At 38.8% G+C, this 14864-nt stretch overlaps 1 protein-coding gene and 1 long non-coding RNA gene across 2 annotated transcripts in view; one reads left to right on the top strand and one right to left on the bottom strand.

Moving 5' to 3' along the window:
* Positions 1-14864, bottom strand: part of LOC111091357 — a 135308-nt gene that overhangs the window by 113835 nt on the left and 6609 nt on the right. Inside the window, exon 3 of the long non-coding RNA XR_005355200.1 lies at positions 7002-7171. This is a non-coding gene — a long non-coding RNA (uncharacterized LOC111091357). The remainder of the gene's footprint in view (positions 1-7001; positions 7172-14864) is intronic.
* Positions 14320-14864, top strand: part of EPC1 (enhancer of polycomb homolog 1) — a 94450-nt gene continuing 93905 nt past the window's right edge. Inside the window, exon 1 of the mRNA XM_038529869.1 lies at positions 14320-14509. Within this exon, the coding sequence (XP_038385797.1) occupies positions 14507-14509 (3 nt within the window). The 5' untranslated portion in view covers positions 14320-14506. The remainder of the gene's footprint in view (positions 14510-14864) is intronic.

Here is a 14864-nt window from a genome sequence, read left to right on the forward strand (position 1 = left end):
TCCCTATATTTGGACAATAAACAATTTATTTAAAATTTTCTTGAATAACAAATGATATTTAGAATGGTTCCATGATCTGTGTACTTTTCCTAAGAGACTCCTTCTAGGTCTTTCATCCTAGTGACCAATAGTATCCACAAATGTAGCTATGACCTGAGCAGCTCGTGTATTTTATAAGCTCATAAAAAAATAAAGGAACTCTTCAGGATGTGCATATATTTTCAAAGTCAATAGATTAATCTAGAAGTATCATCTGAAGGAGAATTTTGCTTAGGAATCAGGAGTTGTAATTTTTAACACTGACAAATTATGTTATCCTTTTTCCTTCCACTCTTTTAATTTCTCCACTGCTGTGATTCTTACCTTCATTTGAAAAGCGCCTAAGCTCTTTATTCTAAGATCTTACCCTGTTTTTGCTTTTCTTTATTCATCTTAACTACTCAAAATTTGAAAGTAGGGTTCAGCTAATTTTCTAGGTGTAACCAAAGGGCAAGTTTGTCAAACATGACACCCTCTGGTTTAAGGTCTGTATCATGCTGTGGATACTTTATCTGTACCTTCAAACCTCTATTAGCTCCTTCACTTCATAACCCAATGCCCTTTAGTCTCTAGTGACTGCCTGCAACTGGCACAGGAAATTTCTCCTCTTTCCTCACAAATACCATGGTAAATGGTTTTGAAGCTTTTTCAAATGAGGAAAATGATGGCACAAAAATTATATTGATTGCATACCATGCTATAGTTTATGTAATAGCTTACATAATTGTAAGAAATAAATGACAGGCCTCCTAATTTCCAAACCCTGAGTCTGGAAAGAATTTAATACTATTGTTTCACAGTCATTTTATTTAGTTTTAAGATTATCTTCTATTAATAATAAGTGAAACTGTTCTCCCATTAATTATAGCAATATAGAGTCTCCCTTTAAAAAATATTTAAGTAAAAATGCTATTACATTAAAGAAAATTTAAATAAATAATAGCAAAAGTGATATGAGGATATGGCAAAAATGGTGATAATCAAATGACTGAGGTTTGGAAAACATCACTATTTGGGAAACACTATAAACACTGGTGTATAATGATGGCAAGGTAACTGAAACTCAAATGTCATTTACTCTATTCTCTGGATGATACTTACTGATACTTCTTGTGGCTCCTTATGAGATGGATTAGATCATAATGGCAAGAGCCAATCCCATGCCTTATTCTAACCAATAGCTGACTTCACCACTGGCTGCCAATTAGAGAAGCAATCCAGTCACAGGCTTGGAATAGCCAGAAAATATGGTGACAAGAGCCAATCTGATTGACAATCTTTAAGTCCTTTAAAAAATATATATAAAACTAGCCCAAGTAAACAAACATGAGAGTTGGCCAGGATCAAGGAGAATAGATTTGCACACCACCTAACCCTTGGGGCACTAGTCTCTGAATTTTTTTTTTTTTTTTTTCTCTTTCAAGAAAGCAGGTGGGGATTCTGGGCAAGTATATGACAGTGACAGAAAGAGCAACTATGCTCACTATGCTCTAGGAAACCCTCAAAGTCTACTAAGCACATGGTAAGTTGGGGATCTTTGTTTGGTATTTATGGTATTTCTGTTATATCGAGTATTCTTTTTAACAAAAAAAGTATATATATATATATATATATATATATATATATATATATATGATAAATATCTAAGTGGCAGGTAGTTGGAAGGATAACTGTGTTCTTGGCAAAGCCATAAGTGGGGGGGCAGGGAGAAGAAAGAGTATGGAGATTGATACAACTAAACCCTTACCAACAGGGCAGAATTTAGAAGAGGAAGCTCATATTTTTGTTTAAGAACAATATATAGGACCAAAAATTAGAACAGTATTTATTAACCTTTGGAAAGTCTTGAAACTTTTATAAGTCCAAAGTCTTCATCTAAAAATAAAGACAGGGATCCCTGGGTGGCGCAGTGGTTTGGCGCCTGCCTTTGGCCCAGGGCGCGATCCTGGAGACCCGGGATCGAGTCCCACGTTGGGCTCCCGGTGCATGGAGCCTGCTTCTCCCTCTGCCTATGTCTCTGCCTCTCTCTCTCTCTCTGTGACCATCATAAATAAATAAAAATTAAAAATAAAAATAAAGACAGCAACAACATACCTCACATTAATTATTGTGTGAATTACATGAGATAATGAATATAAAGCACCAAGTCACACTAATGCTCAATAAATATGACTTCCCCATGAAGCCAAAAGAACTCAGGTCAAGACCTGAATCTTACCATGAGTCAGTTTATTTATGTATGGCTCAAAATTTTCCAAAATGTATATGAGGCAGATTATAAAAATTACAAATAATAAAATAATACACATAAAATTTCAGAATCAGGGAAAATATAAATTAGAATAGAAAATCAAGGTGAGAAGAGAAAGTGTAACATAGATGTTGAGACCAGTAAGTCTTTCACAAGTACCAATGTGTACTAAATTACAAATTAGCTCTGGGCTTCCTAGCAACCCAAAAGAAAATGGGAAAATACTTAATTACAAAATATCCCTTTGTTCTCCATGAGGAAGAAAAATACAAGCTCTTGCCACAATCATGTTTTCAAAGCTTTAATCTCCTCATCCTTAAAATGATAAAAAATATTACATAGCTTTCAGGTTAGATGTTGAATACCAAGTGGAATAATGCAAATGAAAAAGTACTTTATAAACTTAATGTGCTATATAAATGTCACTTATTTTTCTTTATGCTTTATCTGATAGAGCAGGCTTCTCACACTTTGGGATCTTAAGTTACTGAGCTAAATTATTTTATTGTAGGAATATCTAGCATCCCCAGATACTAGTCTAATAATTTACATGTATTCCATTACTCCTCACAATAATAGTATATACTATTTTATTTCCCTATTCAGATGAAGAAATTAAAGAAGTTAAGTGACTTTCTCAAGATTACTATGCTAGTAGGTGGCAGTGCTAAGATTGATACCCAGGAAATTTGTCCTCTGGGTCCATGCTTTTAATCATCCTTATGCACAGATACAAGTAGGTATAAACTCCTTATACTTACAGGGCTTATGTAACTATAAAAATACCAATGTATAAATTGAATATAAACCAAACAATAAAACCAGTAAGTTTTAAATTACAAGTCTTAATTTTATGTGGCAGAAAATATTGCATTCCTCATCACCACTTGTGGCATGAATTTGATACTAGGACAGTCAGGTGAAAATCAGGTACTGCACGACACATTGCTTCATCACTGTGTTTCATCCAAATTACTGTAAACCATTTGTTCATACACCTTGTAGTGACATTACGCCTTCACTTGGTATAAACACATCATTTACATATTAAGTCTGCTTTGGGTCTTTCCTCATTAGTTATCTGATTAAACTAGAATGGCTTGGTGCTAATTCAATTATAAAAACAGACTAAAATTGCAGAGTAGCACTTGACTGTAGGGAGGTCCTTTAGATGAGCCATAATATGCTTATTACTTTTAAATTATTGTTTAAATGAAAATGTTTTAAATTGTCACAGAGAGCTCAGACACCAGAGTCTCTCATTTAAAAAATCCCACCAGATGGTAGTCTTTAAAAACCAAGGGAAAAAAAAAAAAAAAAAAAACCAAGGGAGCAGATGATCTCTGTAATGGGATGTGCAACCCTACCCCAGTCCACTGCCGGAGAGCTAGCCCTGGAGCACTGCCTCCTGCCAGTAAGAGAAGAAAGTCTCGAAGCAATGCCTCTCCTCCTCCAAGTTTCCCCCTCTTTCTATCATGTACCCAGGGCTCCTTGGGGACATCTTCAGGTGGAGAGTCCAGCCAGTCTGAGTCCTATTTTGATGTATAGGCCATGGGGAAAAAGAGAGACATTAGGGAGAGATTTGGCTACAATAAACCTGTTCTGATGGTTCCAAGTGCCATGTGCTGACTCTGAGGGGCCTCAGACTGACAAAGGGATGTTTTGGGGGTTCCTTTGGGAACACAAAGTCCAGCAACATGCTCAGCTTGAGTTCTAAGCTGAAAGGGTTGCAGTTCTCAATGAACAGTTCAGCCCCAGAGTAAAAGCAGATCCGGAAGCAGTGCTTCAGAATCAGTTCAAAATAGAAAGGAATTGAGCCTTATTTCCTATTTTAAGTACTCCTCAAATTATGGTTTGCAAATTGACGTTCAATGTATTGGTTTCCAAATATGTACAATGGACACAGCATGCTGATCTGAAGATGCACATAGTTTAAGATATTGTTACTGAAAACTACATATTAAGACTTCTAGGAGGATAGTGAATATATTGCAACAATCTCTTCAGAGAAGCAAAGCCAAGAGTCTGGTATGCCAGCTTCTGGCTTAAAATTACCATAAAATAAATAGCCAATAGTACAGATCTTTACTAGCAGTTCTGAGAATGAAGTCTGACCCCTAAAATAGAGTGACTAACTCAATCTCATGATGACTGAAACCCAATCTTGGCCCCATCAACATTTTACACTAACTCCTGGATAAGCAACCTCTTTAAAGAACCCTCAGTAAGGATAAATAACACCCACCTGGCATTTTCTTTTGCTAGTGAAAACTGATGAGACGTAAATGATGGTGAGTCAAAAATTAAGGAATGTTATATCAAGAACTTATCATATAAAAAAAAAAGAACTTATATATATAATAAAGATAGCAAGCAGTTGGCTGCCATCAGGGCTGTAGGCTTATTTATAAAAAGTTGATCTAAAATAACCATATTTCCTGATTTTCCCTCTATAATCCAGCCTGTTGCACCAGGGAAATTATTAATAGTACCATTTTCATTCTTGAAAATGTCCTGGGTTTACTATAAATGACCTAGACACCCTATGTATGGCACCATCTCACATTATCTTATGCTCCACCTCCTCTTCTGATCCTCTTGTCCCTCATCCCCAATGAATCTCTTATCATCTTTTTTGCCCATTGGCTGTCTTTCCTTGTTTTCCAAGTGTTTCATGCTCCAAAGTTACCCCTCTGTTCAGTATTCACTCTTTACTCCCATGCAACCCAATTCATTCAACTCCAGTGATCCTGGTAAGTTTTTTAGAAAGCAAGCAATCTGATTATTACACACAAAGTAGTCTGCATTTGTGCTATCTGTGATTTTACAAATAATTTAGGCCATATAAGGGGGGATAGTTTTCTAATGCCTCTTGCAAAATCTCTGCCATTTGTCAAAGTAAGGTTCAATTGTGTTAATTATGTAATCACTTCTGTCTGAGTTATTTTTGTGACTGCTATTATATATACACTTGTTCAGTTATATAATAGGGATCCCTGACTTGGCACCCTTTATTCTGAAAGTTTGCCAACACAAAAAGAAGTACAAGGAAAGACATTGGAAAAAGATCCAAAGAGGCAGAATCACAAGTGGTTAGTATATTCTTTATTACATATTTCCATATTTTCCAAATGTCTGGAATTGAGTTTATATTACCCTTACCATCTTGGGGGGGGGGGGGGAGGGATGAATACAACAGAAGAAATTAATATATAAGAAAAAATTGAAGGTCATTTAGACTATTTTTATCAATAAGAAAATCTGAAAGCTAGATTTGACATAAGATAAGAGTCTGCTGGTTATAAAAATATATTTACATCATATATATATATAAAATAATGCTTCTTTCAATGGTCAAGTCAAAGCGAGTCATTACACTAGCAATCCAGCTTTGTAGGAACTGCCTCTTTTACTTTTTTTTTTTTTTTTTAAGATCTTATTTATTTATGCATGAGACACAGAGAGAGGCAGAGACACAGGCAGAGGGAGACGCAGGCAGGGAGCCTGATGTGGAACTTGATCCCAGAACTCCAGGATCATGCCCTGGGCCAAAGGCAGGCACTAAACCACTGAGCCACCCAGGGATCCCAAGAACTGCCTCTTTTACTAGTTACCCTTACTAGCAAGAGAAAGGCCCCTGCTTCCCAATGCGTGGTACAATAAGGTGTTAATCCAGACACACAGGAATAAGCCTTGTAAAAGCAGATTTTTAAGGGAAGCTGTTTCTCTGCACCACCTACTCTGAGCACCAGAATTTCTATTGCAATTGTCAATTGAGGGCTATTCAGTCCCAAAATCTAACTTACAACAATGCCTAAAGTGTACTTTTTTTAAAATAATTTTTTTAAAGATTTTATTTATTCATGAGCAACACAGAAAGGAGAGAGAGAAAGAGGCAGAGACACAGGCAGAGGGAGAAGCAGGCTCCATGCAGGGAGCCTGACTTGGGACTCCAGGATCAGGCCCTGGGCTGAAGGCAGTGCTAAACCCCTGAGGCACCCGGGCTGCCCCTGAAGTGTACTTTTAATGCCATACAATGAAATTCAGTAAAATTCATTACCAGTAACTGACCTAAACATTAAAATACAATAAGCCACCTGTATAGATTCCATCATGAAAATCAACCCCCATTTTCCCCCACCCCCCACTAAGGAGTTCTAAGAATCCTTAGCTAGATATAGGTAGGGAAATTATTTATGATTTGATCTCATTAAACTCTTCTTCCTTTGTCATCCCAGGCCTGCATTATTTGCTGACTTTTTTCCCAATAATAATTCATGTTCCATAACAGTAAATGATCTTTCTCATATGGAAGCTTTAATGATTTCTTACAGAAAATTTTCATTTCTCTTTCTATAATTATTCAAGGTGCATACTTTAAGCAAGAGTCTTTACCAACTGTCGTTCTATTGCTCCGGAGATTCCAGTTGCTCTTTTACCTCAAATTTATACAAGGCTTAAATTTTCAGCAGGATAGTCTCTGTCAGTACATGAGTATAGGGTTTCTTTCATCACTAATCTGCAGTTGGGAGTCACAGGGGTCATGGAGGGGCCTGGGCCCTCTATAGTCCTGGGATTTTTTTTTAATAACAAAAAGAATAACTTTCATATTGAATACTAGATGAAAAATTCCTTTTTGTTGTATTTTTACCATGATACTTCCTATAGCATACTACAAGAAAACTCCAAGTGAGGGTTTAGGTTTACTAACCTAAAAATGGACATTTCATGTCCATAGGTCCACAATAGGTCAGTCATCAGAGAGTCTTGAATTCTGATAAGCCATATAAGGAATGAGAAGCTTGAGTACCAGCTGAGATCGCCCAAGATTTAGGGTTCATACAATGAAAATGGCTGCTGCTGAAGGAGGCATGCATCTAGCTGTCAAGAATAAAAGAAAAAGAATATGAAGAGAGTGAAAAGTGATGTAATATGCAGTTCTAGAATACTTGCCAGCAACTTGATTATGGGGTAACATATAAATATAGAAGAACTATTTTTTTTAAAGATTTTATTTATTCATGAAAGACACACAGAGAAAGGCAGAGATACAGGCAAAGGAAAAGCAGGCTCCCTGCAGGGAGCCCAATGCAGGACTTGATCCCAGGACCCTGAGATCACAACCTGAGCCAAAGGCAGACGTTCAACCACTGAGCACCCAGCTGCCCTAGGAGAACTAATTTTCAATAAGAGAAATGAGTAGTTGTCTTAGGCACTTAGAGGTTACTGGGTATCTTTAAAAGAATTATATCTGTCCAACTCTTTTACCATGTCTATATGCAAATTATTGGTTCCTATCACTCTCTAATAATTAAAATATTTTCTTTAATTAAGAGATAACATACAGGGTGCCTGAGTGGCTCAGTCGGTTAAGCATCTGACTGATGTCGGCTCAGGTCTTGATCTCAGGGTCATGGGTTCAGGCCCTGCCTAGGGCTCCAGGATGAGTGTGGAACCTACTTTAAAAAAGAGAGAGAGAATGATAACATACAGACTGTAAAACATATTTAGTGTACTAATCAATGTATAGCTCAATAACTTTTACACACATATGCATACATATATGACACACACATATACATATGAATGTGCCTGTCTTATATATATGTAGCCACAACCCAGATTAAGATGGAAGATTTCTTACATTCCATAAAGTCCCCTTGTTCCCCTTCTCAATCTAGTATATACAGCAGTTAAAAAGTAGCTGATTTTAACAAAGAAAATACTTTGAAGATTACTCACATTGATTGTACTAGAAATTGCATCAGCTATGAAGAAGAGACACCACAAAACAGTGCTTTGGACACATTAGTGGTTTTATTTTGCCCTTATGTGGGAAGAAGTCCAGATGGAATGAAAGTTCCCAAGGACCTAGTTTCCTTCCTCCTGGAATGCTGCCCTTAGCCAGGAGCAACCTTCTGGGTTGTCAAAGAGCTGGCGACTCCACCCAGGTGTGGTGACCACACCCCAAGCAGGAAGAAGGGTAAAGGTAAGGAGCAAAAGGTCCCACCCGCTGAGTCAGGGTCCTGTCAATGCTTTCTCAGAAGCTCCACCAAACCACGTCTGCCTAAATCTCAAGGGCTAAAACTGTGTGCCAAATAGTTTTGGGTGGCAAACCCAAAATAAAATTGGATTTTATGAATAAGAAAAAAAGAGAGGATGGATATTGGCTACTCAGTGGTCTCGGCCACACCAACAGCCACAAATTGCTGCCATGAATGACCTTTCTTGAAAATGCCACTTTGCTTGTAATGGATAAATGAAATCTGAAATTGTCCCACAATGGGTAATGTGTTCTGAAGCAAGCATTCCTATAATCTCTGCTACAGATATAATATTAAAACATTTGGAAAATAAAAAGTCTAGTAAGGTACTGCTTCAAAATATGTTTCCCAAAATAACATAACTTTTCTCTATTCTGAAGAAGGAAAATACAGGAAAAATATTTAAGGGTAAAATTGAAAGAATTTGTGTAAGATCACACAAACAACTAAAGAAAAGTAATGACATTAATGCATCTGATGTACGTTAATTCATTAGGGACCAAAACTGGCAGTTTGGCCATTTCCAAATTGTAACTCTGTTCATGATCATTGGGATTATGAGCTTTGATTTAAACTAAGATTTTTTTTTTAAACACACTGAACGGGCCTAGAGTGTACAGTTGCACAATCTCTTATCTACAATTTTGAGTTCCCAAAATTTGAAAACTGAAAACTTTTTTGCAAGTCGTACTACTGGGTGACAAAACTGACCTGAATTGACATGGGGCTATTTAGTCTTTCTTTACCTGATTTAGCATGATCAGTCATATATTTTGTTATTATATTTGGTTAAGGGGTGCTGCATCATATGACTACTTTAAAATTACAGAAGTCCCCCTTTATCGGCAGAGGGTATCTTCCAAGATCCCTAGTGGATGTCTAAAACCTCACACAGTACCAGCCATCCATATACTATGTTTTTTCCTACACATACATACATTTGACAAAATTTAATTCGCAAACTAGGCACAGTAAGAGATTAACAATAACTAGTAATGAAATAGGACAATTATAACAATATACTATAATAAAAGTTACGTGAATGTGGTCTCTCTTTCAAAACATCTCATTGTACTATACTCACTCTTCTTGTTGTGATGATGTGAGCTGATAAAATGCTACGTTATGGATGAAGTAAGGTGAATGATACAGGCATCATGACGTAGCATCAGGAAACTAGTGACCTGATGATTTGTCAGAAGGAGGATCATCTGGTTCCTGACAGAGGGTAGGCCCTATGTAACTTGAAACTTTAGAAAGCAAAACTGTGGGTAAGGGGGACTCTATGTTTTAAAACTCTGAATTCTGAAACAGCTTTCTTCACCGCACCATTCTGGGAGGTAAAGGTCTGAAAAACTGCATTACCTAAGTGGTTCACAGCTTGATTTGTTTAGAGATTCCTATTATTCCTAAAGCTCATTCAAGGAATCACACGTCATTGCTTTCAAAATTTTTCTAAGTCTTAGAATCTAAGAAATTGAACACATTATTTCTGTCCACGTATACGTAGCATTTTGCTTTGCTGACAAAGAGTAAATTCAAAAAGGATAACTGTTTTTGATTCCAGTTGTATTAGTTAAATTCTAGCTTTAATAATGCATTGGCTCATTTATTTATTTTTTTTAAAGTGTTACTTGAGCTTTGTTCAACTGATATGAAATACAAGGTTTTTGGAATAAAAATTACCAAAGTCAGCCCTTGAAAAGAAGCAGAGAATGAGGCAAATGGTTGCCTGAATTCTTTCTTTTCATTTTACTAGTAATATGTATGATCATAGATATTTGTTTCTTGTTCATATTTATTGATGAGCTAAGTTATAATCATTGGCTACAATGATGCAGATGAAATGTAGATTTTTAAAATCTAATAGCAAGACAATGTGATCCAGCTATGTAAATTCACAAGTTGCACGGAGTTTTGCTTTTTTTTCTCTACTTCACCAAAGCTTCTCTGGATCTTATCATCACTAAAACCCCCCAAATCTCAAATTCCAACATTCTACTCTTTGAATATAATTCACTTGCTTAGATACGGAACCCCTGTCTGTAGCTTACAAGCCTCTGCAGGGTATCATTTCCTTTCTGAACTCACCTGATGTCATTTTCTCCTCTTCTAATATGCTGCACCCACACTGGCCTCATTTTACTTCCTGGAATACTTCAAGATCCATTCTGCCTCAGGACATTAGCACATGTTGTAACCTCCTTCTGCTCTGCTATTTCTCACATATTTTTCAAGTTTGGCTCCTTCTTATCCATCAAATCTAGCTTCAATGGCACCTGCTTAGAAACAACTTTCCTTACAAACTTATCTATGTGTTTCCCTCCCTATTTTTTACTAAGACTTCACTGTTCACTTCTTTAATAGCACTTGTAATTTTACAATTTTATATTTGTTTGCTTGCTGTTTCTCCTGAAAATACAGGAAAAATATTAAAGGGTAAAATTAAAAGAATTTGTTTAAGACCACACAAACAACTAAAGAAATGTAATGACATTAATGCATTTGATGTACATTAACTAGACTCCCCACTAGACTATGAACTCCTTGAAGGAGATGAAAAACTCTCTTGTTCATGAATATAAGTGTAGCTCAAAGCATCATGCCTGGCGCATTCTAAATTCTCAAGAACTATTCGAATAAACAACATGAGAATAATTTATCCTATGTCTTTCAGTGATAATTTTTCCAAGACATCTCACTCTACATTTTACCTTAACCAAAAAAAAAAAAAAAAAAAAAAAAAGATGTTCAGAACTTGTATATCATGAATATTGGCTCAAAAACTCCGAAGAAAATTCTCCCATGACTCCTAACTCTGGAAAACGTACAAGGGTGGTAGAAAGGGAGGTGGGCGGGGGGTGGGGGTGACTGGGTGATGGGCACTGAGGGGGGCACTTGATGAGTTGAGCACTGGGTGTTATTCTATATGTTGGCAAATTGAACACCAATAACCAATAAAAATAAATTAAAAAAAGAAAATTCTCCCATAAGAAAGCATATAAGGAAAAAAAAAAGAAAAATAAAAAAAGAAAGAAAGCATATAAGGCATGCCTGGGTGGCTAAGCAGTTTGGCGCCTGCCTTTGGCCCAGGGCGTGATCCTGGAGTCCCGGGATCAAGTCCTGCATCGGGCTCCCTACATGGAGCCTGCTTCTCCCTCTGCCTATGTCTTTGCCTCTCTCTGTGTATGAAAAAACAAATAAAATCTTTAAAAAAATCATATAATTAGAAATATGCACATTGTGAAATGTGCACAGAAGATTCTAATCTATAGATAATAAAGTATACATTGCATGCGCATCTATATATGTATATACAGATGTATATGTATAATTATGTATGTATAATTGCATGTATGTATGTGTACATATATCGATGTGCATGCATGTATCAGTGGTGGAAGGGATGGGAAAGAAAAGAACAAGGCTAGGGTGGTGGAAAGACAAAAGAACATAGTGAAAACGGCTTCTAACAAGTTTTTTTCTACTGGAAGGAAAACTGCTTAAAAATCACTCAAGAAACGTAGTCTTCTCTCTTTATTAGATGACTCCTTAAGGATGTTTTCTGATTATAATGAAATAAATATCACTGAATTTTATTCTTATCTTTATTTATTTACAAAAGAAAAGAACCCAGGTATTTAGACATTCACTTTAACGCAGTTGTTCATTAAATATATCTGAATCCAAGTCTTTCATCATTTACTTCAGTTGATCCTAGAGCAGGGACGGTAGACATAGCCCAGAGAGGGGGTCTAGCTCAGGTTCTATCTAAATGGGCCTAGGACCTATGCCTGTGGGTGCCCTGTCTGGCAAAAGTTAAAGTAGGTGTCTCGGAATGCATAGTGAGCTCTACCCCCTGGTTTGTGGTGGAGAGTCCCTGTTTATTCCAGTCATCATATAATTAAAAATACGTTCCCTTTCACTCTCAAGTGTCCTGGTTAAGATGGCAAATACAGTCACCCTAACCATGGCTCCTTATGAATGTTAACTATTAAACGCCAGGCAGGGATGGGGATGCGGTACCAACAAGTGTGTGTGTCTGGAGGGAGGGATGGTGAAGAACGTAGGCAATCCAATCCCCACCTCTGTCTTTCTCCAGCCCCTTTAAACCTGGTTCTTTTTTTTTTTTTAATTTTTATTTATTTATGATAGTCACAGAGAGAGAGAGAGAGAGAGAGAGAGAGAGAGAGGCAGAGACACAGGCAGAGGGAGAAGCAGGCTCCATGCACCGGGAGCCCGACATGGGACTCGATCCCGGGTCTCCAGGATCGCGCCCTGGGCCAAAGGCAGGCGCTAAACCGCTGCGCCACCCAGGGATCCCTTAAACCTGGTTCTACCCTTGGCTCATTAGAAATTGAACTGGCAAAGAATTTTATCCTGAGTGTGTTCAATTAATGCACATATGCTGTGTTCGACACATTTCGATATTTGCTGCCATTTCGACTTTACGTTTGCAATCACTGTGTCGCATTCATTTAGTGTCTCATTTTTTTAAATAATAAGTTTAATTTTTATTGGAGTTCAATTTGCCAACATATAGCATAACACCCAGTGCTCATCCCGTCAAGTGCCTCCCTCAGTGCCCGTCACCCAGTCACCCCCACCCCCCGCCCTCCTCCCCTTCCACCACCCCTAGTTCGTTTCCCACAGTTAGGAGTCTTTATGTTCTGTCTCCTTTTCTGACATTTCCCACACATTTCTTCCCCCTTCCCTTATATTCCCTTTCACTATTATTTATATTCCCCAAATGAATGAGAACATATAATGTTTGTCCTTCTCCGATTGACTTACTTCACTCAGCATAATACCCTCCAGTTCCATCCACCTTGAAGCAAACGGTGGGTATTGGTCGTTTCTAATGGCTGAGCAATATTCCATCGTATACATTTTTTTTTTTTTTAAGTCTCAGACTTCGTTCTCATTTAAAAGCCCAGTTGAAAGACCTTATAAATATGTAAAGCAGGAAGTTCAAATTACAGTCAGGTAAGTCTCTAGTGACTGATGTTCTTTCCAAAACAATTAAAAAAGAAAAAACTCATAAAAGCAGCACATTTCTAAGGCACCCTCCCCCTTACCAGAGATCTCACCCTGAGTCCAGACTGGACAATGCACTTTTCGTACTGTATTTATTTTGGATCTTTACCACTTCCTGGAGGCCAGGAGGAGGCAGAGTGGGAGGATCCAAAAAAACTCAGCGCCACAGCCATTTTGTTTGTAAGGCAGAGCGAGCGGTAGGATGGTGTCCGCCTCCAAAGGTTTTGGGGATAGAATTTTTAAGGGGCGCGGGGGGCTTATGCCTATTGTTTTAAACGTGACCACTAAAGTCATTTCGTTTTCATCCTTTGCACAAAATGGCACTTATCGCTGCTCAGGAATTCTATTTTTACAAGGAATGGAAGCTGTCTGGGCTGCAGGAGTCGTGAATCCTGCTCACGGATGACCGCCTTCTCGGGTCCCCAGCGATGCCAAGGCAGACACTTCTCGATGGCCATAGTTGCTCAGTGACGCTAGTTTTTCAATGGCCGCGTTTGGAGCCGAATGACGGACGGACGGGCCGAGCGGCAATCTGCATCCGGAGAAAAGCCTCGCATTCCGCGAACGCGCGGCTCGAGGGGGAGCGCGCCCCAGGACGCCACGAGGGCACTCTCCGGGCTCGGGGCAGGCGCGGGTGCCATTGTTTTGCAGTGTCACTTGGTCGCGGGCTTAGGCTCGTGTCGTCGGGGTGGCTGTGCTTTTAAAAGCCCAGTGTAAAATGGCACACACACCGCATTTTTTCCGAGCCGCGGGAGGCGGGGGCGCGGGGAGGCGCAGGCTGCGCGGACGCCGCGCTCCAGCCAATCGGGCGGCGCCTGCCCGCGGCGCAAACTTGTTAACCCGGCGGCTGCGGCGGCCGCTGCTGCTCCTCGCTCCTCGCTCCTCGCTCCGCGCCCCGCGCCCCGCGCCCCGCGCCGCGGTGCCTGCGACGCCCCCGACGCCCACGGAGCCCGGGGAGGCCACCCCAGCCCGCCCGCGACCATGGGACAAACTAGTACTTCCCATTTACCAAATATTTTAAGGATGTTTGAAGACCCGTACGCTGCCGGGAGGCTGCTGTTTCCAGGGGCTCGAGGATCCAGCCTATATTGTTGCGATTATTTTTCAAGAACTGCCTTCTCCTTTGCCTGCACGAATGGTAAGTTTGTGATTTTAAACGTTGATGTCGTTACAGCTCTGAAGGAGCCACCGGGTAAAGAGGATTTTCATTGTGTTTCTTCTAACAAAACCAATCTTTGTATTTTTTTTTTTTTCTTTAGCTTTGATCTCTCTGCGTATTCCACCTAATCTTGTCTGGTACATTTTTCACTAAAATGTACTAAAAAAAAAAAAAAAAAACCCGCAGTTGTGGGTTTTTTTTTTTTTTCATCCCGAAAGCTAAATATTTGTGAAATAAATTATACTTTAATTACTGTGAACTACAGGGGAACTCAGCTATTTCAAGATGGACTTGTTTTGTGCCAGCAGTGTTGGTAATGCCAAATATGTGCATA

The sequence above is a fragment of the Canis lupus genome, chromosome 2, assembly GCF_011100685.1.
Source record: "Canis lupus familiaris isolate Mischka breed German Shepherd chromosome 2, alternate assembly UU_Cfam_GSD_1.0, whole genome shotgun sequence".
Taxonomy (NCBI): Eukaryota; Metazoa; Chordata; class Mammalia; order Carnivora; family Canidae; genus Canis; species Canis lupus.